The following is a 25615-nucleotide window of genomic DNA, read 5'->3' as shown; positions in this document are numbered from 1 at the left end:
CGCCCATTCTCGAGAAAATGAATTTATTCCAACTCAAACGTCCTCACTGTATTTGTTTATAAGCCAAAAAATTGTTTATAACTTTAAAACAGTGCTGAAGCCGCTTAAATAATCCGATTTTTTAATTCTGTAAAGTGAAGTAGATAAGTAGAGCGCCTCTTTATATGTAAAAAAATAGCAAACTTCTAAATGGTATACTTTTTGTTCAGAAAGATTTTAAAAAATTTGAACTTTTTTTAAAAAATTTAGATTGCAAAATTATTATGCAAAATCTATCAAGTCGATTTTAATGAAATTGGGTGGACGGTTTTAGTATGTTGCATAGGCGTAACCAGGATGATCCTAAGGGGGGCTACAACTACCTGAAAGGGGGGGGTTACAACTACTGGAAGGTCTCTGAGGGCTATGGTGTTAAGCTTATAGAGCTCAAAGTACATCCCAATGGGGGGGGGGTTATAACCCCCAAAACCCCCCCTGGTTACGCCTATGGTATGTTGTAAGAACTTTCTAAGCTAATTACGAAAGTTCTCAGTGCAACCAAAGTGGTTGAAATACATTGATTAAGAACAGGCTTTTTTGTCCCCTTATTTTGTATTTATTGCTATTTTGCACAAAGGGTAATAATTTAGGACATTTTAAACCAGTCGTATATCATACAAAATTCAATTATCTTTATTTTATTTCGCTACGACTTTGTTCCAAAATAAATTATTTTAAAGTTATAAGCAATTAAAGTAGAAAAAATCGACGTTTTTCGAAATTTTTAAATATTTTAATTTTTTTATTAATGTTCCGGGCATATTTGGGAAGGAGCATAAGTCAATTATAATAATTACTGAAGTTGTCACCTAACTTTATCTGCAAAAATCCGAATGCCACCTCAAAGCAGATCCGCCCTGGTCTATAGGTAAATATGAGACTTATAGTATATAACAAATCATTTTAGAAAACTGGAAATATTAAGTTTATTACAAAGTCATTTTTGTATTTGAATTATGTGTTAACGTTTTCGGCTCAGGTAGAAATTAATAAATAATATATCGAACTTTTAATTATTATACGTCCTGCTGTTCGTTATGTTTATCTCTGAAATTTTAACCATACTACTTAAATACAAACGTCTTTGTAATAGGATTAACATACCGGTTTCTAAAATATTTTGAAACGTACATACTGCTTTTTACATCATGAGTGCAAAACACATTTACGGTTAGATGCTTTAGTCCATTGAAATGTTACATTTAGTGTGGATTTCTTAGAGGAGTCAATTTTATTTTTTTAATGTGTAGGGGGGTTCAGTAGAAGCTTAAGTTCAAGTTTTTGGGGTTGAGGCCATTGTCCCCCGGCCGCCATCTTGGAAAAAGAGGTGCAAAGGGCTTTCGCGCTGTATCTCGTAAACTAGCTACCCTACAGAAAATTTAATTTTACATAAAATGAAGAAAATTAAATTTTCTACAATTTTATATCTATTACTTTTTATCGTAAAGTGACCAACAAAAAAGTTATAAACAAAAATAAGAGAAAATTTTGTAAGAAATTTCCTTTTGGAGGTTATAACTTTTTTTACGTTCATTTCACAATAAAATAACATTATAGCGATTTTGTAGAGGATTTTTCAATAAACAATTTTCACTATAAAGTTGTTTAATTTTATTTATTATCTAGGTTTTACAGCGCTCCAAACTTTACCAGATTCTCGAATTCTCGTAGAAAAATAATTCTTTTCTATCTATATACTAGACGAGCGGCATTAACCGTTATGCTAACCACGAAAATCAAATTTAAGGTGAATGATAAATTTTGGTCTATTTTTATGTTTTCGAGGTCGCTGAATCCGAATATGAAGTTTATTTTTATCTAGAGTTGGTGGAACATGTTAAAAAAATAAATTTTATACAAGAATGCCAAAAATCAATTTTGATGATTTTTCAAATTTACCTCGCTGTATCTTTGGTCGCTGTAAATATTTCCTTTTAAAAATTTTACTGTGTCATCTTTGAAGTATGTAGATAAGAATGAAATTTGTCCAAAATGTTTAAACACATTAAAAAAGGAGTTGTTAATTTATTAACATTTTGTCATCATATTTCCGTAGTTTCATGTTTACTTAAAAAAGTTGAGTGACAAACTTTTTAGTTTATAATTTTAACCAACATAACAATAAAATATAGTTCATGAAGAAGTTTTTTGGAAAATTTTAAGTCAAAATATTTAATAGGAAAAAAGTTATGTTACTTCATATACAAGCGGCACACCCCAAAAAACGCTTATATCTCGAGATCCTGACCACGGTGTGGTGAATGGCTAATTTTTATCATACTTTATGATTTTGGTATCAAAAATCGTTTTTTGCTCTGTTTAAGAATTTTGCGGTTGCGTCATTCTTCTTCTGAAGCGGCGAATTTGTCCTCAAACAAGTTCTTGGGCCTTTTCTATATATGCTTAGAGTTATAAGTTTTATAGTGGGAAGAAAGGTCAAAAACAGATTAATAATAGCATAGGAATGTTAAAATCATAATAAATTGTATGAATCAAAATATATATAGATAGAAAAGTAAGCCTAACTTTTGTTTTTATTGTATCCCTATGAGCATTCGAGAATCTGGTCAAGTTTGGAGCGCTGTAAAACCTATATAAATAAATAGAATTAAACAAGTTTATAGTGGAAATTGTTCGCTAAAAAACGCTCTACAAAACTGCTATAATGTTATTTTATTTTAAAATGAACTGAAAAAAAGTTATAACATCCAAAAGGAAACTTGTTAAAAAAAATTACATATTTTTGGTTATATCTTTTTTGTTGGTCACTTGACGATAATAAGTAATAGAAACAAAATTGTGGAAAATTTAATTTGCTACATTTTATGTTCAACTAGATTTTCCGTAGGGTTGGTAGTTTACGAGATATAGCGCGAAACCCCTTTGCACCCTTTTTCCAAGATGGCGACCGGGGGACAAGGATGGCGACCCCAAAAACATGAACTTAAGCTTCTACTGATTCCCCCTACACATTAAAGAAATAAAATTGACTCCTCTGAGAAATGCAAGGTACGGCCTAAAAAATGTAACATTTTAATGGACTACTTAAATTGAAACCAATTCTTTCGATTTTGTTTCTTGGTCTTTTCTCTTTTTAATATATTGTAGAATGTTTTTATCTATGCTTATTATTAGCAATTTTGATGTTCTTGAAAAAGCCTTATTTGATATGAACTTATATGTCTTAGTTCTGTTATTGGTATTGGTATGATGGTCATTTAGTATAATATTTTACTCTTTTTATGATCTGCAAAGTTTTATTATTATTTGGTTTTAATTTTAGGTTTTCTTCAGAGTGTGGTTGAAACTAAATCCGAAAAATCTTTGGCCACATACACCAGACCAAAATCATACAAGTGTGAAACATGTTTAAAGGAATTTACGGTATCGAGATATTTAAAAAGACATTTAAAAGAGCACTTTGGCGAAAAGCCTTACAAGTGTGAAATTTGTTTTAAGCAATTTAGTGAAGCTAGAAAATTGAAAAGGCATTTGATAATACACACTGGAGAAAAGCCTTTCAAGTGTGAAATTTGTTTGAAGCAATTTAGTGAATCAGGAATTTTAAAAAGGCATTTAAGAGTGCACACTGGCGAAAAGCCTTACAAGTGTGAGATTTGTTATAAGACGTTTACATCAAAAAGTTACTTGAAAATTCATTTGAGAATACACACTGGAGAAAAGACTTATGAGTGTGAAATTTGTTCTAAGCAATTTAGTGAAGCTAGAAAATTGAAAAGGCATTTGATAATACACACTGGAGAAAAGCCTTACAAGTGTAAAATTTGTTTTAAGCAATTTAGTCAAGATGGAAATTTGAAAGTTCATTCGAGAAAACACACTGGAGAAAAGCCTTACAAGTGTAAAATTTGTTTTAAGCAATTTAGTCAAGATGGAAATTTGAAAGTTCATTTGAGAAAACACACTGGAGAAAAGCCTTACAAGTGTGAAATTTGTTGTAAGCAATTTATTCAAGATGACGATTTGAAAAAACATTTACGGACACACACTGGAGAAAAGCCATACGGGTGTGAAATCTGTTTGAAGCAGTTTAGTCAAAATGTAAGTTTAAAAAAGCATTTGAGAGTGCACACTGGGGAAAAACCGTACAAGTGTGAAATTTGTTTTAAGCAATTTGGACGACATGGAGATTTGAAAGTTCATTTGAGAAGACACACTGGAGAAAAACCTTACAAGTGTGAAACTTGTTTTAAGCAATTTGGACGACATGGATCTTTGAAAGTTCATTTGAGAATACACACTGGAGAGAAGCCTTACAAGTGTGAAACTTGTTTTAAGCAATTTAGTGATGCAAGAAATTTGAAAAGGCATTTGATAATACATACTCAAGAAAAACCTTAGGTACTGGTGTCAGATTTCTTCTAATATTAGAGGATCCGATATAAGGTCGACCTTCACCTATCTGTTTAATCTTTCTGTGTGAAACATGTTTCAAAGAATTTTACCCTAATAAAATAAAAAGAAGTCAAAATGTAAATTCGTACAGGTTAAAACAAATTTTATATCAAAGTTTAGGTGGGTACAAAAGATATTTTCAAGAAAGTTTCCAAGTCATACAAGGGGATGATTGTTTAAATAATTAAAAAGGGGTCATTTTTGCAAAAAAAATACTTTTTTAACTGCTGAGGTAATTCACTTATTAACGAAGGTCTATGAGATTTTTTTCTGCAAAGTTGAAGGGTAAATCTTTCACATAAGACTTAAATTAAATTTGACCCCCTATTTATTTAAATAATTGTATATAAAACTTTAAAAACAAATTTGCAAATAATTATTTTTAGCGTTTTAAATAAGCACTATAAAATATCTTATTTTACAGACTTAGTTGCGATATGTTACCAGTATTAAGCAAAAAAAAATTGGTCAAAAAATATTTAATATTTTTTGAGATATTGAATTTGTTTATTAAATGTTACTATATTTTCAATTGCAAAAACGCGGTTGTTGCCAAAGAAATATTCACCTGCTTAAGATCTCATTATTTTTATATTTATGTAAATTTTTGACATATGTATTGATAAATTCAAAGTTCAATTAAACTTCCCCTTAAAATGGCATTTGAAAATTATTCAGTTTTGTTTATAATTTGTTTTTTTAATAACGTCGCAAGGATTAAGTATTTTGAAATGCCGTTTCGATAATTGGGTTCCTGGGAATTTTTTATTAATTAACAAAATTTTTTTGTCGTTTTTTTTCTTCTTCTTTTTTGAAGTTATACTTCTTTACGGGCGTAATGACGGTGAAATTTTATATGGGAAAACCTAGCGACCGGGCGCATGCGCATTATAACTTTGTTCTAATTGGATGTTCAAATGACATGACAAAAATTATCCAATATGGCAGCTGTGGCACAGCTGTGGGACTGTGCATGGTTTGGTTATAATGTATGCTTGTTGCGTTTTAAAATTTGTAGGAAGAGAAACAACAAACAAAAAGTTAGTTAATGGTTATACTGCCTTTTTAAATAGTTTTCATATTATATTTTTGGACTTATTTACATAGAAGAGATGATTGTTGCATGCCAATGTGAAAGCTCATCAAACTGTGCCTAGTATGAGTGCCGCAGATCTCGCTTATTCAAAGCTAAAGAATCTTTCACTGGTAAGTGTTTTATGAATAGTTGATCAAATTTTGTTATGATATTTGAACATAGCCACTTTGCACGACGCAAGTGATTGCGAAATTTATTAGTCGTTATACGGGCTCCGATACCTACCTTGAACCTACCAAAATACATAAGTAGTATGTAATACTTTTATTATACACCTTAATATTCACCTAATATATTGTCTTCTTACTCTATGTTTTGTTGTATTTTTTCAATTCTAAATCATTTCAATTCAAAATCAAAATAATTTGATTTACATAAGTTAAAAATGTCAAAAGGTTAATCTGTTGAGTTAGACGATCTTCGCACATAATGACAATCTGTCTCTGTGGCGAAGTTTTAATGCGGGTGAATCCCAATACAACGCAAATACCAGCCGCGTGGTAAGTTGGTTCGAATCCCAATAGAAACTTTTATTTTTTTATTTTTTTTTATACATTTTATGATTGTAAGTATATTTATTATATAATTTTATTTTCAGAAAATACGTATTTAGTTAAAAAAATTTCCGACAATTAATGTTCAGAAATCATTTGTGGCATTTTTAATGTGTTTTTTGGCACTGTTTTAATAAAAAATTTTGAGAAGTAGTAAGTATAAATTAATTTAATATTTAAATAAAATATAAATAAAAAGTATATTAATTTCGTTTATAATCATATAATCATATAATAGAAGTATAACTTCTTACGTGCGTACAAAGTACACACACATTCTTTTTTTTTCTTGGAGTTATATTACTACGGGCCCTTGTAGGGTTAAATTTTATTAAGAATGTCGAATCTCTGAGTTGTAGATTCTAGACCTAAAAATATTAAGATTTAACTAAAATCTCTTAAATAAAATGTGGCTACTTACTGAGTTACAGGGTGTTTTATTTAAAAATTTAAAAATTATTATTACCAAGTACTTTAAAACTATTTGATGTATCCTTATCATACTTGGCAGAAAGTGTGGCTATTATACACCCTACCAAATTGTGATTAATAAACGTTTCTAGCTAGTGCCAGAAGCGTGCGACAGGGGATAGTGAATGATTGACCCTTTCCAAATTCTACGCCACTGAGTGAATTACTATTGTAGCGAAATTTTTCGATTCTCCAATACTTTGTATGTGAATAACTTTATTGGTATCGATAAAGTCATCAGTTTGAGAGATATTGGAAATTTAAAATGAATGAATTAATGAATCAAAATAACTATGCCGTTTCATTTTTAACGTTCAATATCTCGAAAACTAATGACTTAATCGTTACCAGTAAGGAGTATATTATTCACATAGAAAGTATTGGAGAATCGAAAAATTTCGCTAAAATAGTAATTTCCTCAGTGGCGTAGAATTTGGGAAGGGTCAACCATTAACTGTCCCCTGTCGTACGCCTCTGGTGGTAGCTAGAAACTTTTATTTATCACAGTTTAGTAGACTGTATAGTAATCACACTTTCTGTCAAGTATGATAAGGATACGTCAAATATTTTGAAAGTACTTGGAAAAAATAATTTTTAAATTTTTAATTAAAACACCCTGTAACTCAGTAAGTAGTCACATTTTATTTAAGTGGTTTTAAACCAATCTTAATATTTTAACTATTTATAATGGGAAATAAGCCACAATATTATTAAAAAATGATTTTTATTAACGTTTCGACGCCCAAATCGGGTGCCGTTGTCAAAATACAAAATACAATCTTAATATTTTTAGGTCTAGAATCAACAACTTAGAGATTCGACACTCTTAATGAAACTTAACCCAAAAAGGGCCCGTAGTAATACAGTTCCAAGAAAAAAAAAGAAGAGGAAAAAAAGACAAAAAAAAATTGTTAATTAGTGAAAAATTCCCAGAAACCCAATTATCGAAACGGCATTTCAAAATATTTAATGCCTGCGACGCTATTTAAAAAAAACAAATTATAAACAAATTTTAATAATTTTCAAATGCCATTTTAGGGGGAAGTTTAATTGAAATTTGAATTTATCAATACATTTATCGAAACTATACATAAAAGTAAAAATAATAAGATTTAATACAGGTTAATATTTCTTTGGCAACAACCGCGTTTTTGCAATTTAAAATAGAGTAACATTTAATAAACAAATTAAATATCTCAAAAAATACTAAATATTTTTGGACCAATATTTTTTTGATTAATACTGATAACATAGCGCAACTTATCCTGTAAAATAAGATATTTTATAGTGCTTATTTAAAACGCTAAAAATAATTTTTTGTAAATTTGTTTTTAAAGTTTTATGTATAATTATTTAAATAAATAGGAGGCCAAATTTAATTTAGTAAGTCATATATGAAAGATTCACCCTTCAGCTTTAAAGAAAACAATCCTATAGACCTTCATTAGTAATTGGATGACCTCAGCAGTTAAAAAGTAATTTTTATGCAAAAATGACCACTTTTTAATTATTTAAACAATGATCCCCTTGTATGATTTGGATACTTTCTTGAAAATATCTTTTGTACCCACCTAAACTTTGATATAAAATTTGTTTCAATCTGTACGAATTTACATTTTGATTTACATGTAGTGTAATTTTATTTTACTAGACTATTTACGTTATCGAGATATTTAAAAAGACATTTAAAAGAGCACTTTGGCGAAAAGCCTTACAAGTGTGAGGTACTGATGTGATATTTGTTCTAATAGTAGAGGATCCGATATAAGGTCGACCTTCACCTATCTGTTTAGCGGATAAAAATTATTAGATGTTGTAAAGAGGTAAGCTCTACGTAGGGTGACAATTATAAGAAGATAATCACCACTATGGTCGCCAATTATAAAAGGTACCAGCGACGCGATAGGTGACTTATCATTACATAAATATATTGGGTAACCAAAGACATATGTAATGTTACTAATAATAGCTAATCCCAGGTTTTAGGGTTGTTTATATAGTCCAGTCGGGTTAGACGAATAACAGGCCTAAGCTTGCATTAGGAGCTGCCCCAAATTTTATTTTTCTAATCTTTAGGGAGGGTCAATATTAGTATAAATTTAAAATCTCGACTGAATTCCACCGTTGCGTTAGCCGCCATCTTGATTTTAAACGAGAACCGTTTTTGCTCAATATCTCCGTCATTTTCAATTTTTTGACAAAAAGTGTAGAAACTGAAATTGTTGAAAATACGATTTTCTATAATTTCATTTATTATAATTTTTTTCGTGCGGTCGATATTTTCCGAGTTATGAGGGGAAAATAGTGACAGTTGGAGCATAATTATTGAATTATTGAATTATCTCGTTTATTATTAGTTTTACAACAAATATGTACCTGTTCAAAAATGAAGAGAATTAAATTCTACACAATTTTGATCTGTTTAATTGTTTTGCTAAAATTAATATTTAAGGTAGTACGTATGCGGTAATGGCGCGAGCGTAAGACCGGATTGATTTTATAGCAATTGTTTTTGTTCAATATCTACGCCATTTTCAACAAAATTTGTTCAAAATATAATTTCCTACAATTTCTTTTTAACAATTTTTTTCATGCGGTTGATATTTTCCGAGTTACATGGGAAAATAGTAAAAAGTTGTGGGGGGAGCATAATTATTGAATTGAATTTTGTATCCGAGCTGCCCCCAATTTTATAATTATATCCTTTAGGAGAGATCAATAGTAGCGTAAATTTAAAATCTCGACTGAATTCCGCGGTTGCATTAGCCGCCATATTGATTTTAAATGAGAACTGTTGTTGCTTAATATCTCCGCCATTTTCAACTTTTCGACATAAATGGTGGGAAAGAAAATTGTTGGAAATGCAATTTCCTACAATTTCTTAGGCACAATTTTTTATACGATCAATATTCTCCGAGTTAAGGGGGAAATAATGAAAGCGGAGGGGAAGCATAATTATTGAATTGTCTCATTTATTATTAACTTTACGACAGAATTGTACATAAACAAAAATAAAGGAGAATTATATTTTATACAATTTTTGAAACTTCCAATGAAACATCAACCAAACTAAGTATATAAAAGACATAAAAAGACATTATATACATTAAGTTCACTTAATTTTATTAGCTAGCAGGTTTTATTGGTTGAATTTGTCTGTCGATATTTTAAGTTTTTTGTCAGCTAATATATCGTGATGTTCCAACAATTTTTTTTTTTTAAATTTTGGACCCCGTTGGGGGGAATTTTCCCATTTCCCCCCTTGTAGACCCACCACTGGTTCTCTCGAAAAATTGTAGTAAATCGTAATTGCAACAATTTCAGTTCTTACACTTTTTGTCGAAAAGTTGAAAATGGCGGAGATATTGAACAAAAACGATTGCCACAAAATCAGTCAGGTCTTACGCTCGCACCTTTACCACATACGTACTATCTTAAATATTGATTTTATCATAAAAATGAACGTCATCAAAATTGTAGAAAATTTAATTCTCTTCATTTTTGTATAGGTAAATATTTGTTGTAAAACTAATAATAAACGGGATAATTCAATAATTATGCTACAACTGTCACTATTTTCCCCTCATAACTCGGAAAATATCGACCGCACTAAAAAAATTATAATAAATGAAATTATAGAAAATCGCATTTTCAACAATTTCAGTTTCTACATGTTTTGTCAAAAAATTGAAAAAAATGGCGGAGATATTGAGCAAAAACGGTTCTCGTTTAAAATCAAGATGGCGGCTAATGCAACGGTGGAATTCAGTCGAGATTTTAAATTTATACTAATATTGACTGTCCCTAAAGATTAGAAAAATAAAATTTGGGGCAGCTCCTAATGCAAGGTCAAATGCTATCCCGACTGGGCTAATAATGAAAATCACGATAAAGGATCAATCGTTGTATTACGTCTTTATCATACAAAATCTGAAGGCTAACTGACTAAGAACAGAAACTAAGAATATAGGGATTTTTATTCAGTCATTTGTTTAGAGCTTCTATCATGTGTCACATATCTACGTCATACGTTATTGGTATATGTACAGACACAAACCAAAGACGTATAACGTAGATACAGTGTGTCCACGGTTGGGGTGCCCAAGAGGAAAAAGTTCTTTATTTTCAATTTTAGCGAAAAATGTCATTCTTGATAAAAAGTTTTGCTTGTTCTAAAACCCCATAAAACGAAATAAAATTCAAGTTTTTCAAATCCTGCTTAATTTTGTAGCCAATTTTATGTAAATACCTATAAATTTTTGCACTAAGTTCGAAATCGTAACAATAATCTAGTGTTGCCAAGCCACAATGTAGCTTAGTAACTGTCAACTCCGATAAATAATTTGCGAATTGTCATTTTTTTCGACATTGTTAAGCGTTCAATATAGAATTTATCTTGTGTTAAATTTCATTATTAAAATTATTGGATTAATAATTATTTAATTAATAAACAATTTGATGATTCAAGGAGAACGACAAAGTCTGGCTTCATAATCCAGAGAAGCGAAAGGGTTGTTCTCCCAAGTTATTATTGTTACAATTTCGAACTTAGTTCAAAAATTTATAGGGATTTACATAAAATTGGCTATAAAATTAAGCAGGATTTGAAAAACTTGAATTTTAATTCATTTTATGGGGTTTTAGAACAAGCAAAACTTTTTATCAAGAATGACATTTTTCGCTAAAATTGAAAATAAAAAAAGTTTTTCCTCTTGGTCACCCCATCCGTGTATATTAATATTATATGACACATGACAGAAGTTCGAAACAAATGACAATCGATGAAAGCCCTATTGTCTGTTGTCTATTCACATCTGCAAATCTTAAAACATAAACAACGATCAGAGACCACACACACGATATATAGGTCACTTCACAGAACACAGGGCATTTGCAAAACCATGTGTTGGGTTCGACGATCATACTGTTACAGTCACCGTCCAGGGGCGTAGCGTAAAACTACTTATTTGGTTGTTACAATATGTAATTTAGCTTATTAACAATTACAAAAAACAAGGGGTGCCCGATCTAATTTTGTTTTGTTCTGTTTTGTAAACTATAATTAATTAATAATAAAAAATTACTTTTTTTTTTATAAATTTCAAAAGAAATTTTTTGGCCCGGGCAGATATTATTTCAGATTTTTTGATCATTCTAAACAAAAAAGATCTTTTGTAATTTTTCTCTAAAGTTGACCGTTTTTTAGTTATAAACAATTTTAAACTGAAAAAAGAACGAAAGATGGCGATTTTCAAGGCTCAAAAACACAATTCAAGTTCAAACCTTTTTCTATCAGGTCTCGATAAGAATTTTAGCCATGTTTGATTCTAAAACATATTTTTTTAATTGTTAATAAGGAAGGTTTCTTATGGGGAGACGGGCATTAACAACTAAAAAACAATGTTTCAGAATGAAATAAGTCTAAAAGACTTATCAAGAACAAGACCATAGAATAAGGTTTGAACTTGAATTTAGGTATTTCGTAATTTGAAAAATGATAATTTATACTCATGTTTTTCAGCCTTGAAAATCGTCATCTTTCGTTCTTTTTCCAGTTTTAATTTGATTATAACTAGAAAACGATCAATTTTAGAAAAAAATTACAAAAGACCTTTTTTGTTTAGAATAATCTAAAACATCTGAAATAATGTTGTTCTGACGCTATTTTCTTGTGACATTTTTGTAATTAACTATTTTTAATGGGAAATAAACCAAAATTTTACTAAAAAAATGATTTTATTAATGTTTTGACGTCCAAATCGAATACCGTTGTCAAAAATTATTAATAAACTACGCAACTCATAAATATTCGCAATATCATTTTAAAGTCTTCTACTTTAAAATGTATAATATATGTCTGAATTGTCGATATAAATGAGTCAGATTAAATTAATTATTAGAAGAATTTTTTACTAAGCAACAACATTTTTGGCATTAAGCAACATTCTTGTAATTGGCATACTTGGCAAATATGTCTAATTTCGATTCAGAATCATTACAGGCTCCCCTGAAGAGAACAAAAGTTCGAAATGGTCCATAGAGAGATGGTAATAATCTCTGAATCGAAATTAAATATTAAATGCCTTTATCAACAACATTATTTTGTTTAATTGATTAATAATTTGTGTATTTTGACATCGGCATACGATTTGGACGTCGAAACGTTAATAAAATCATTTTTCTTAGTAAAAATGTGGCTTATTCCCATCAAAAATAGTTAATCTGCAATAATATCTGCCCGGGTCGAATTTTTTTTATTTATAAAAAGTCATTTTTTAATTATTAATTAATTATAGTTAGAACAAAATTACATCGGGCATTCCTTGTTTTTTGTAACTGTTAACATGCTAAATTACATAAGTATCTTTCAGTGCGTCACAGTTTTTCGATTTCTTTCTAACGCATTCAATTGCATGTGATAGAAAAAAACGCACGTCGGTGATTACATTTCGTCGGTGACATTTCTAACATTTATTCTAGTTGTCAATAGATGACGCTATAATCGAAAAAAAAAATATTTACTAATTATATAAGATATCTACGTCTCTGTACAATTTATAAGACTACAAATTAAAGAAAATACCATTTTATAAATGCAATAAACACAATTGTTTTGATTTTATGCCAAATTGCAAATAAAATGTGGCAACTGTCACATTTAACTAAAATGTCATGTCACTAAAATGTATATTATCACAGACTTACCTTTTTTTTCTATCACTTGTGACGCACTGAAAAATGCTCATGAAAAGAAGCATAGAATAATTTTTATCCATTAAACAGATAGGTGAATCGGTGAAGGTCGACCTTATATCGTATCTTAGACTATAAACAATTGTAAATTGCCTTTTTATATGTAAAAAAATTAGCAAACCTCTAAATGGCCTGCTTTTTGTTCAGAAAGATTTTTAAAAAATTTGAACTTTTTTAAAAAAAATTTAGATTACAAAATTATTATGCAAAATCTATCAAGTCGATTTGAATGAAAGGTGGACGGTTTAAGTATGTTGTAAGAATTTTCTAAGCGAATTATGAAGGTTCTCAGTCAACCAAAGTGGTTGAAAAACATTGGATTAAGAACAGGCTTTTTGTCCCCTTATTTCGTATTTATTGCTATTTTACTGAAAGGGTAATAATTTAAGACATTTTAAACCAGTCTTATGTCATACAAAATTCAATTATCTTTATTTTATTTATGATTTTGTTCCAAAATAAATCATTTTAAAGTTATAAGCAATTAAAGTAGAAAAAAATCGATGTTTTTCGAAATTTTTAAATATTTTAATTTTTTATTAATATTCCGGGCATATTTGAGAAGGAGCATAAGTCAATTATAATTACTTAAGTTGTCATCTAACTTTATCTGCAAAAATCCGAATGCCACCTCTCACATCCACCTCAAAACAGATTCGCCCTGGTCCATAGGTAAATATGAGACTTATAGTACATAACAGATCATTTTAGAAAACTGGAAATATTAAGTTTATTACAAAGCATTTGTATTTGAATTATGTGTTAACGTTTTCGGCCCAGGTAGAAATTAATAATTGTAATATATTTAATTATCGAATTTTTAATTATTATACCTGCTATTCAGTATGTGTATCTCTGAAATTTTAACCATAATACTCAAATACAAATGACTTTATAATAGGATTAACATACCGGTTTCTAAAATATTTTGAAACGTACATACTGCTTTTTACATCATGAGTGCAAAACACATTCACGGTTAGATGCTTAAATTGAAACAAATGGAATTCTTTCGATTTTGTTTCTTGGTGTTTTCTCTTTTTAATACATTGTAGAATGTTTTTATCTATGCTTATTATTAGCAATTTTGATGTATTTGAAAAACCCTTATTTGATATGAACTTATATGTCTCAGTTCTGTTATTGGTATGATGGTCATTTAGTATAATATTTTACTCTTTTTATGATCTGCAAAGTTTTATTATTATTTGGTTTTAATTTTAGGTTTTCTTCAGAGTGTGGAAACTAAATCCGAAAAATCTTTGGCCACATACACCAGACCAAAATCATACAAGTGTGAAACATGTTTAAAAGAATTTACGATATCGAGATATTTACAAAGACATTTAAAAGAGCACTTTGGCGAAAAGCCTTATAAGTGTGAAATTTGTTTTAAGTAATTTAGTGAAGCTGGAAGATTGAAAAGGCATTCGATAATACACACTGGAGAAAAGCCTTTCAAGTGTGAGATTTGTTATAAGACGTTTAGATCAAAAAGTTACTTGAAAATTCATTTGAGAATACACACTGGAGAAAAGCCTTATAAGTGTGAAATTTGTTCTAAGCTATTTAGTGAAGGTGGGCGTTTGAAACAGCATTTGAGACTACACACTGAAGAAAAGCCTCACAAGTGTGAAATTTGTTTAAAGGAATTCACCTTCGAAACCATTTTGAAAACCCATCTGAGAATACACACTGGAGAAAAGCCTTATAAGTGTAAAATTTGTTTTAAGCAATTTAGTCAAGATGGAAATTTGAAAGTTCATTTGAGAAGACACACTGAAGAGAAGCCTTACAAGTGTGAAATTTGTTGTAAGCAATTTATTCAAGCGGGCAATTTGAAAACACATTTGAGATTTCACACTGGAGAAAAACCGTACAGGTGTGAAATTTGTTTTAAGCAGTTTACTGCAGCAAGTCTTTTAAGTAGACATTTGATGTTTCACACTGGAGAAAAGCTTTACAAGTGTGAAATTTGTTGTAAGCAATTTATTCTAGATGACGATTTGAAAAAACATTTAAGGACACACACTGGAGAAAAGCCATACGAGTGTGAAATCTGTTTGAAGCAGTTTAGTCAAAATGTAAATTTAAAAAAGCATTTGAGAGTACACACTGGAGAAAAGCCTTACAAGTGTGAAATTTGTTTTAACCGATTTACTGAAGCAGGATCTTTAAAAAAGCATTTAAGGATGCACACTGGAGAAAAGCCTTACAAGTGTGAAATTTGTTTTAAGCAATTTAGTCATGTAAGAAGTTTGAAAAGGCATTTGATAATACACACTCGAGAAAAACCTTAGGTACTGATGTGATATTTGTTCTAATAATAGAGGATCCGATATAAGGTCGACCTTCACCTATCTGTTTAACGGATAAAAATTATTAGATGTTTAAAGAGGTAAGCTCTACGTAGGGTGACAATTATAAGAAGATAAGCACCACTATGGTCGCCAATTATAAAAGGTTAATTAATTATAGTCTTTAGAACAAAATGACATCGGGCATTCCTTGTTTTTTGTAACTGTTGACATGCTAAATTACATATACAATAATTTTTATCAATTAAACAGATAGGTGAATAGGTGAAGGTCGACCTTATATCGTATCTTAGACTTAGACTATAAATAATTGAGTCAAGATAGAAGTTAGAAAAAGCATTTAAGGATACACTCTGGAGAAAAGATCCAAGTGTGAAATTTGTTTTAGCAGTTACTTCAGCAAGTAATTTGACATCACATTTGAGGTCGCATACTAGTTAAAAACAAATCATTTTGAAAAAAGGTTTACTCTACCAAGCAATTGGAAACGGCATACGATAAAATTTTACAGGAAAATAAACCAAAAAATTTGAATAAACATTTAGAAATATAAGCTGCATAAACTTTACAAAAAAATTTATATATATATATATATATATATATATATATATATATATATATATAGTATTTTTTTTATATCTTATCGACCGTTTTATATATATATATATATATATATATATATATATATATATATATATATATATATATATATATATATATATTTCTGTAAATTATAATCATACTTGTATGGTTCAAAAAGTCGCAATAAACTATATTGTTATTATTTATTGGTGTTTGTATACATACCAAATTCCTGTTAGTCTTAATAAGAGGATTACCCACTATCTCTTTGTTGATTGAAAATTAAATCTGTAGTTTTAAAACGATTGATTTCCACTAAGTCTAATTTTTTTTCTACTTTTTTGTTATGTCATGATAGATCATTGACGAATTATCAGAATCTTTAAACTGGCCCGTAAGACCGAGTTACAGCAATCTGGGTCACGTGTTTCCTCTGTGTCATTCATAATGTTCACTTTTCTTTAGGAAAAGTAGGTACTTAGGCCTTTATCTGTGTACATACCACATATGAAGGGTACAGGGGAAAATCGATTAGTTACAGGAAACTAGTTTGGAGAAAAACTTAAAGTTTACGTCAATGTATAATTTGGAAATTGTAATATTTTACCTGTATTCGTGAGGGCTGCGATCATTTTGTCCCTGTTTTAAAATTGCTGTTATATTGCTCTCAACAATGTTTACAAAGAAACACAAAACCCGCCATTTTCACTTTTTGTGACTGGTCGTTTTTCCCCTGTACCCTTCACATGGTTACTGTTTATTATGTTTATACAAAAATCTTCATTCGTATAAATAAATTAGGTAATATGTATTTAGGTCGCTGATTGGTTAAGTTCAATGACAGACAAAAGACACACATGTCCGAACACTGTTCAATTATTCCGAGAAAATGCAGAAGACCAGATAAAATTACTTTCTCGTCTTCGCTCCATATGACGTAGGGGGTAATTTAATGACTCTTTTGAAAAACTTTATGCCTTTGAATAAGTGTAAATTGAAAACATAAGTTTTCAATCTAATAGCACATAAAACAACATTCAAAAATGTTACTCTACATCCTACCAGATTTAGACCAGTGCAGATAGCTCTAAAATGGACCAAAAAAATAAAAAATTAATAGCAGGATGAGACCAATCCAAATAAAAGTACACATATTAGATAACATGGGGAACATTTTTCACCAAATCTGGATGAGGGGAACATGGGTTGGGGGAGCATTTTTAGGGGTGAAAACAGTTAATTACGATTTGCGGCAAAACGGCACATCCTATCGAAAAAAGTTAAATCGCAAAGTTGTAGGCAATAAAAAGATCTACAACTTTTGTAAATAAACATTTTTCACATAACCTCAAAATATCAGAGAAAATCGGAAAATTCGTTGTTTTTGATTTTATTTTTTTTTCTCACTGAAAAAAAATTTTTTTTTACCAAATATGGTGGAAACTTACCTCTTTCTGTGCCAAACACGCTGTAATTTTTCTGTATAAAAATATTTTTTAAACTCTTGTTTTTTATGTTTAAGGGAAAATGTAAGCATTTTTTCAATTGAAAAATCTCCCGAAATTTTTTTAGCTTTTTTAAAGAAGTTGCCATTTTTTTTGTTTATTGAAACCTCTATTTTCTAATGGTGTAAAAAATGTATACGTTACTGTGGAAAATTTTTTCACAAAAGGCAAAAATCGGAAATTTATTTTCAACCTCTCACCATTTTCAGATTCTCAGACGTAATATAAGTTGCATAGCGAGCAGGAACCAACGAACCTCTCTCTGTTAAAAATTTACTACACTAATGCCGTTATCTGTGATTTTTAATTTTGTGAATAAATTATAGTTAAAAAAAATAAAAAACACGCTTTTAAAGCACTAAAAATTTAAAAATAAAATATTACTAGCTTTAATTTTAAAAGTTATTTTTAAATTTTTAGTGCTTTAAAAGCGTGTTTTTTATTTTTTTTAACTATATTTTTTTTAAAGTCTGCCTACTTAGCTATAAACTACATTTTTTTAAACTTTTTTCTCATAAACCAAATTAAAAGTCGCAACAACTTTTTTAACGAAAAAGTTTATTTAATACAAAAGAAAGTAATTATTATAATTTTAATGGCCAATTTTTCATCAATTAATCAAGTTTTTGCTTCTTTGATGGCATTTTTTCATCACATTCGGTAATGCTTACAGATTCTGCAGTTTCCTCTAAATCTTCTAGTCTAGACCATGGTCTTCGTCTACATTTTCTTCATTTGGCGTTGGTTTCTCATCCATAATGTCATCATATTCATTATTATCAAAAAAAAATGGTTTTTCGACATTGGAGCATTTATCAGAAGTACAATTTGAACATAAATTGGTACATTTCAAACCATGCTTTCGGCACCCATATTTTTGACTATTGCATCCAGTCTCACAGCTGCAGCAAATACTTTTTAGTAATATTTCTGGAATTACTTCTGCATTTGTGAATATGGGCACAATGCCACGTTCATGTTGCTTCCAGCCCCAATTTGTTGCCGTCAGTTTGTTACCCATCCAAGATTGAATCTGATGGTATGCTCTGTAACAGTGTTGTTCTGCTGCGCTTTCAGTTGGTGGGAGATTAGCTAGTTTAAAAGAAGTTTTTACTCTTGCTAATTGGTATTTGTTAAATCTTAATTGATTCAAACTTATATTTTCATTTCTACATTTATAAATTGATAGAATTAATTGTAAACCATTTTTGGCGATATTTTCTTTACTTGCATCTTTTTTGTAGAAAATATTGGCTAAATGTGACAATAAATTTGCTATTTGACAATAAATAAATTTGTCACTAAATTATTTTCACAAAATTATGTTTAACACGTACGTTTGATATTTGGTTTGATTCACTGTATGTGTCATCATGGTACACATAATGCCGCGGCGCGGCGTCTGGCTAGGCTGCACCTACTCGCTATGCAACTTACATTACGTCTGAGAATCTGAAAATGGTGAGGGGTTGAAAATAAATTTCCGATTTTTGCCTTTTGTGACAAACTTTTCCACAGTAACGTATATATTTTTTTACACCATCAGAAAATAGAGGTTTCAATAAACAAAAAAAATGCCAACTTCTTTAAAAAAGCTAAAAAAATTTCGGGAAATTTTTCAATTGAAAAAATGCTTACATTTTCCCTTAAACATAAAAAACAAGAGTTTTAAAAAATATTTTTATACAAAAAAATTACAGCGTGTTTGGGACATAAAGAGGTAAGTTTCCACCATATTTGATAAACAAAAAAAAAAATTCAGTGAGAAAAAAAATAAAATCAAAAACATCGAATTTTCCAATTTTCTCGGATATTTTGAGGTTATATGAAAAATGCTTATTTACAAAAGTTGTAGATCTTCTTATAGCCTACAACTTTGCGATTTAACTTTTTTCGATAGGATGTGCCGTTTTGCCGCAAATCGTAATTAACCGTTTTCACCCCTAAAAGCGCTCCCCAACCCATGTTCCCCTCATCCAAATTTGGTGAAAAATGTTCCACATGTTATCTAATATGTGTACTTTCATTTGGAATTGGTCTCATCCTGCTATTAATTTTTTATTGTTTTTTTGCTATTTGCACTGGTCTAATTGAAAACAATGGGAACCTTTTCTGCTAACACCTCCGAGGCTTCTACAATTTGCAAGCCATAACGGATGCTGAGACTAAGGAAGATGAGGGAATTTAACAATTTATAATTCACGTCCCATCTGCTCAGCGCGGTAAAGTTCCAACGAGAATGGTTCCCTTCGTACTCCAATCAGAGTAAACATGCAAATCAAAAGTGAATAACCATTTTCAATTTCGTTGCAACACGAAACTACAGCAGCATCGTTATTCCACTTCAATCAGAGAGTGCAGCAAGCACCTCTATCGGTTTCGAAACTTATTAATCTCTCATCAAAAGGCACATATGGCTCTCTCTGACCCAACTAGGACAAACCCCGACGTGCAGTCACTGATTGCAACGAACTAAATGGCAGGGATGCCCTAGCGGCAACCTAGCAGAAAACTAAGTTTTCAATCTAATAGCACATAAAACAACATCCACAAATGTTACTCTACATCCTACCAGATTGAAAACAATGGGAACCTTCTCTGGTAAAACCTCCGAAATGAAAGTTTGTAAAACTGGGCTTGTATGTTCTGGTGTGGTCTAGATAAATATGAGACTTACTACTTACTGCTTTTTACATCATGAGTCCAAAACACATTCACCGTTACTTGCCTAAATAATGGTGTAATACCTGTACTGGAATCATAGGAACCAGAATATTTTGCATATAATCGAAACGTATGAAATTCTTTTGATTTTGTTTCTTGGTCGTTTCTCTTTTTATTTCATTGTAGAATTTTTTATCTCTGCTTGTGAATCATCAATTTAGCAATTTTGATGTCTTTGAAAAACCCTTGTTTCCTATGAAATGTTATGTCTTAGTTTTGTTATTGGTACCGTCATTTATTATAGAATTGTTACTATTTTTATGAACTGCAAAGTTTTATTATCATTTGGTTTTAATTTTAGGTTTCCTTCAGACTGTGGTTAGAACTAAATCTGGAAAACCTTTGTCCACATACACCAGAGCAAAATCGTACAAGTGTGAAACATGTTTAAAGGAATTTACGGTATGGACTAATTTAAAAAGACATTCGAGAGTGCACTCTGAAGAAAAACGTTATAAGTGTAAAATTTGTTTAAAACAGTTTAGTGTATCAAGTAATTTGAAAAGACATTTCAGAGTGCACACTGGGGAAAAACCTCATAAGTGTAAAGTTTGTTTTAAGCAATTTTTTGAAGCGAGTGATTTGAAAAGACATTTAAGAGTGCACTCTGGAGAAAAGTGTTACAAGTGTGAAATTTGTTTTAAGCAATTTAACTTAGCTGGAAATTTGAAAATTCATTTGATAATACACACTGGAGAAAAGCCCTTTAAGTGTGACATTTGTTATAAGACGTTTACATCAAAAAGTTACTTGAAAATTCATTTGAGAATACACACTGGCGAAAAGCCTTACAAGTGTGAGATTTGTTATAATACGTTTAAATCAAAAAGTTACTTGAAAATTCATTTGAGAATGCACACTGGAGAAAAGCCTTATGAGTGTGAAATTTGTTCTAAGGAATTTAGTGAAGATGGACGTTTGAAACAACATTTGAGAGTACACACTGGAGAAAAGCCTCACAAGTGTGAAATTTGTTTAAAGCAATTCACCTTCGAAACCACTTTGAAAAACCATCTGAGAATACACACTGGAGAAAAGCCTTATAAGTGTAAAATTTGTTTCAAACAATTTAGTCAAAATGGAAATTTGAAAACCCATTTGAGAGTGCACACTGGGGAAAAACCGTACAAATGTGAAATTTGTTGTAAGCAATTTATTCAAGATGAAGATTTGAAAAGACATTTAAGGACACACACTGGAGAAAAAAATCCATACGAGTGTGAAATCTGTTTGAAGCAATTTAGTCGAGATGAATATTTGAAAACACATTTGAGAGTGCACACTGGGGAAAAACCGTTACAAGTGTGAAATTTGTTTTAAGCAATTTAGTCAACATGGAAGTTTAAAAAAGCATATGAGAGTACACATTGGAGAAAAGCCTTATATGTGTGAAATTTGTTTTAACCGATTTACTGAAGCAGGAGCTTTGAAAGTTCATTTAAGAATACACACGGGAAAAAAGCCTTACAAGTGTGAAATTTGTTTTAAGCAATTTAGTGATGCAAGAAATCTGAAAAGGCATTTGATAATACACACTCGAAAAAAACCTTAGGTGCTGGTGTGAGATTTGTCCTAAACAATTTAGTGAAGATAGATGTTTGAAAAAGCATTTAGGAATACACTCTGTAGAAAAAATGTTTGAGTGTGAAATCTGTTTTAAGCCGTTTAGTCGAATGGATCATTTGAAACAACATTTGAGAGTACACTCTAGTTAAAAACACAATTATTGTGAAGAGATTTATTCTACCAAGCAATTTGAAACAGCATACTATAAAATTTCACATGGAAATAAAGCAGAAAAATGGAAAAAGCATTTAGAAATTTACAGGGTTATTCAGTATATTTTGACCCCCGTGTAAACTGCTTTAGTTACAGAATTAGCAAAGAAAAACAAAGAAGGTGCAAACAAAAGCAGTCCGCAGATGTTCTTCTTCTTTCTCGAAACTCCTTTGGGAGGGTGTGCTCACTACGGAGACCAAAGGATGGTATCCTCGCCTAGAGCATGGTATCGTACTCTTCATATTCGTGAATTCTCGCATTTAAAATAATGTATTTATTTTACCTGGCGATCGAAACTATATTATCAATCGCTTCTTCTTCATGTGCCGTGCTCGATTATCGAACGTTGGCTATCAAATTGACTATAGCAATTTTGTTAACGGCAGCTCGGAAAAGGGATGCAGAGGATCTGTTATACCATTCTCTCAGGTTTTTAAGCATGACGTTCTTCTTCGACCTGGCCCACTTCTTCCGTCTACCTTGCCTTGTATTATTAAATGGAGTATATTATATCTCTCTGGGTGTCGCATAACATGGCCAAAATTTCGATTTTTAACTGTTCTGACGACTTCCGTGACTTTTCCCATCCGGTGCAAAACAACTTCGTTACGAACTCTATCCACCCAACTTATTCGTAGGATTCTTCGGTATACCCAAATTTCAAAGGCTTTCAATTTCTTGAGAAGAGTATCTATTAAAGTCCAACCTTCGACACCGTACAAAAGAGTAGAGCACACATAACATCTCACTAATCTAATTTTAAGATTCAAAGTAATGTTGTTTCCACATAAAAGTTTCTTTATCTTAAAGAATGCAGCTCTGGCCTTCTCTATACGTATTCTAATTTCTTTGCTCATGTCCCAGTTCTCATTTAGATTACAACCAAGGTAGGTGATACTGTTAGTTCTCTCTAATTGTTTACCATAAGCTGTTACTACTTCCGGTTGTATTGGCGTCCTACTGACAACCATCACCTTGGTCTTTGCGGTGTTTAGCTTGAGTCCATATTCATCACACGTTGTGGTAATCCTATTAATCAGATGTTGAAGTTCTTCATAATTGCTCGCAATTAACACCGTGTCATCCGCATATCTCAAATTATTAATATTGACGCCATTCATTTTGATACCACATTGAGCATTATCCACTGCTTTATTGAAGACAAACTCAGAATAGATATTAAATATTAGTGGGGACAAAATGCAGCCCTGCCTTACTCCTCTTCGTATTTGAAGTTCTTCAGACGTGTCCCGGCCAATCCTGATGTTTGCACGTTGATGCCAGTAAAGATTTTTGATAATGCGTAGGTCTTTATCATCAATACCCACTTTCTGAAGAATAGCAATCATTTCAGTATGTTTTACCCGATCAAAGGCCTTCTCAAAGTCAATGAAACACATATAAACCGGATGTCCGACATCTCTGTACCATAACCTGAATACTAAACAGTGCTTCTCTGGTCCCAAGGTTATTGCGGAATCCAAACTGTGTATCACCAAGCTGTTCTTCTATTTTTTGGTACATCCTAGAGTGTAAAATTCGTAGAAATATCTTTAAATCATGACTCGTCAAGCTAATGGTTCGGTAGTCACTACATCTTCTCGCGTTTGCCTTTTTAGGTATCGTCACAAAAGTCGACAGCAGCCAATCCGTTGGTATATAGCCAGTTTGATAAACTTTATTAAAAAGATGAAGGAGAGACCTTTTACCTGAACTTTCGAAGAGCTTTATTATTTCACTCGGTATTTCGTCTGGTCCCGTCGCTTTTCTGGTCTTTGCTAATCTTATTACTTGTTCAATTTCGTCCATAGTTATGTCAGGTCCTGTAACTACTTCGTTAATTTCAAACTCGGGCCTTTCATCATTAAACAGTTCGTCAATGTAGTCTTTCCATCTGTCTATTTTATCCAAATCAGTGATAATCAGTTTTCCGTCTGGGTATTTTACATCGATCGCTATGTAAAATAAATGCATTATTTTAAATGCGAGAATTCACGAATATGAAGAGTACGATACTATGCTCTAGGCTAGGATACCATCCTTTGGTCTCCGTAGTGAACGCACCCTAAAGTTGTGCTCACAACGAAGCGCCGACCCTCGCCCCCTGGTATCCCTCGTACTGCTCGTACCATATTATCGATCGCCAGATGCATTATTTTCAATGCGAACGTTCACCAAAATGAACAGTAGGATACTAGATGAAGCTCTAGGCTAGGATACGATGCGATGGTCTCCGTAGTGAACAAACCCTAATGCCCCTCAGGGCCGTCGGAGATGTTACTTTGTTAATTTAAATGTAACACCCTGTATATGGTTACACATTTGAATTTAGAATGTTCTGTAATGAACATTTCCTTATTGAGTTTGATGGGCCTATCTGAAATAATATGGATGTATATATACAGGGTGTAATAAAAATACAGGTTATAAATTAAATCGCATATTCTGGGACCAAAAATAGTTCGAATGAACCTAACTTACCTTAGTTCAAATATGCACATAAAAAAAGTTACAGCCCTTGAAGTTACAAAATGAAAATCGATTTTTTTTCAATATATCGAAAACTATTAGAGATTTTTTATTGAAAATGGACATGTGGCATTCTTATGGCAGGAACATCTTACAGAAAAATTATAGTGAAATTTGTTCACCCCATAAAAATTTTATGGGGGTTTTGTTCCCTTAAACCCCCCAAACTTTTGTGTACGTTCCAATTAAATTATTATTGTGGTACCATTGGTTGAATTAAATGTTTGTAAAACTTTTTTGGCTCTTAGCATTTTTTCGATAAGGCAGTTTTTATCGAGTTGCGGCTTCTTTTTTAATATGTTTACATAAAAATTTTATGGGGGTTTTGTTCCTTTAAACCCCTCAAATGTTTGTGTACGTTCTAATTAAACTATTATTGCGATACCATTAGTTAAACACAGTGTTTTTAAAACTTTTTTGCGTCTTTGTATTTTTTTGATAAGGCACCTTTTATCGAGATATGGCTTCTTTTTTAATATGGTTCAAAATATATCTAAAAATGTAAATCATAAATAAATTTTCATATTATTACCAAGTCTCCATAATCGTACTTAACCATATACAAATATGTGGTGGATTTAACAAATATTCAAAATACCTCGATAAATCTCGACTTTTCGAAAAAGTAATAAGAGGCAAAAAAGTTTTTAAAACGTTGTGTTTAACTAATGGTACTACAATAGTAATTAAATTGGAACGTACACAAAAGTTTGGGGGGTTTAAGGGAGCAAAACCCCCATAAAATTTTTATGGGGTGTCTAAATTTCACTATAATTTTTTTTTCAGATACTACTGCCATAAGAATGATGCATGTCCATTTTCAATAAAATATCTCTAACTGATTTCGAT

The 25615-nt window shown here is 30.9% G+C and overlaps 1 protein-coding gene across 2 annotated transcripts in view; it reads left to right on the top strand.

The window, feature by feature from the left end:
* LOC126879186 (zinc finger protein OZF-like) overlaps window positions 1–24219 on the top strand; it is a 67765-nt gene extending 43546 nt beyond the window's left edge. The window contains exons 3-4 of one of the 2 annotated variants that reach the window (XM_050642236.1): window positions 3323–4401; window positions 14554–16279. In XM_050642236.1, coding sequence (XP_050498193.1) covers window positions 3323–4401 — 1079 coding nt within the window. In that variant the 3' untranslated portion in view covers window positions 14554–16279. Of the gene's footprint in view, window positions 1–3322; window positions 4402–14553; window positions 16280–20759 lie in introns of those variants that run through there. The other variant, XM_050642238.1, reaches the window with a different exon arrangement.
* The last annotated feature ends 1396 nt before the right edge of the window (window positions 24220–25615 follow it).

This window comes from Diabrotica virgifera, chromosome 1, assembly GCF_917563875.1.
Source record: "Diabrotica virgifera virgifera chromosome 1, PGI_DIABVI_V3a".
Classification (NCBI taxonomy): Eukaryota; Metazoa; Arthropoda; class Insecta; order Coleoptera; family Chrysomelidae; genus Diabrotica; species Diabrotica virgifera.
The sequence above is the reverse complement of the archived record's forward strand: the minus strand, read 5'-3'. Positions and strand labels throughout refer to the sequence as shown.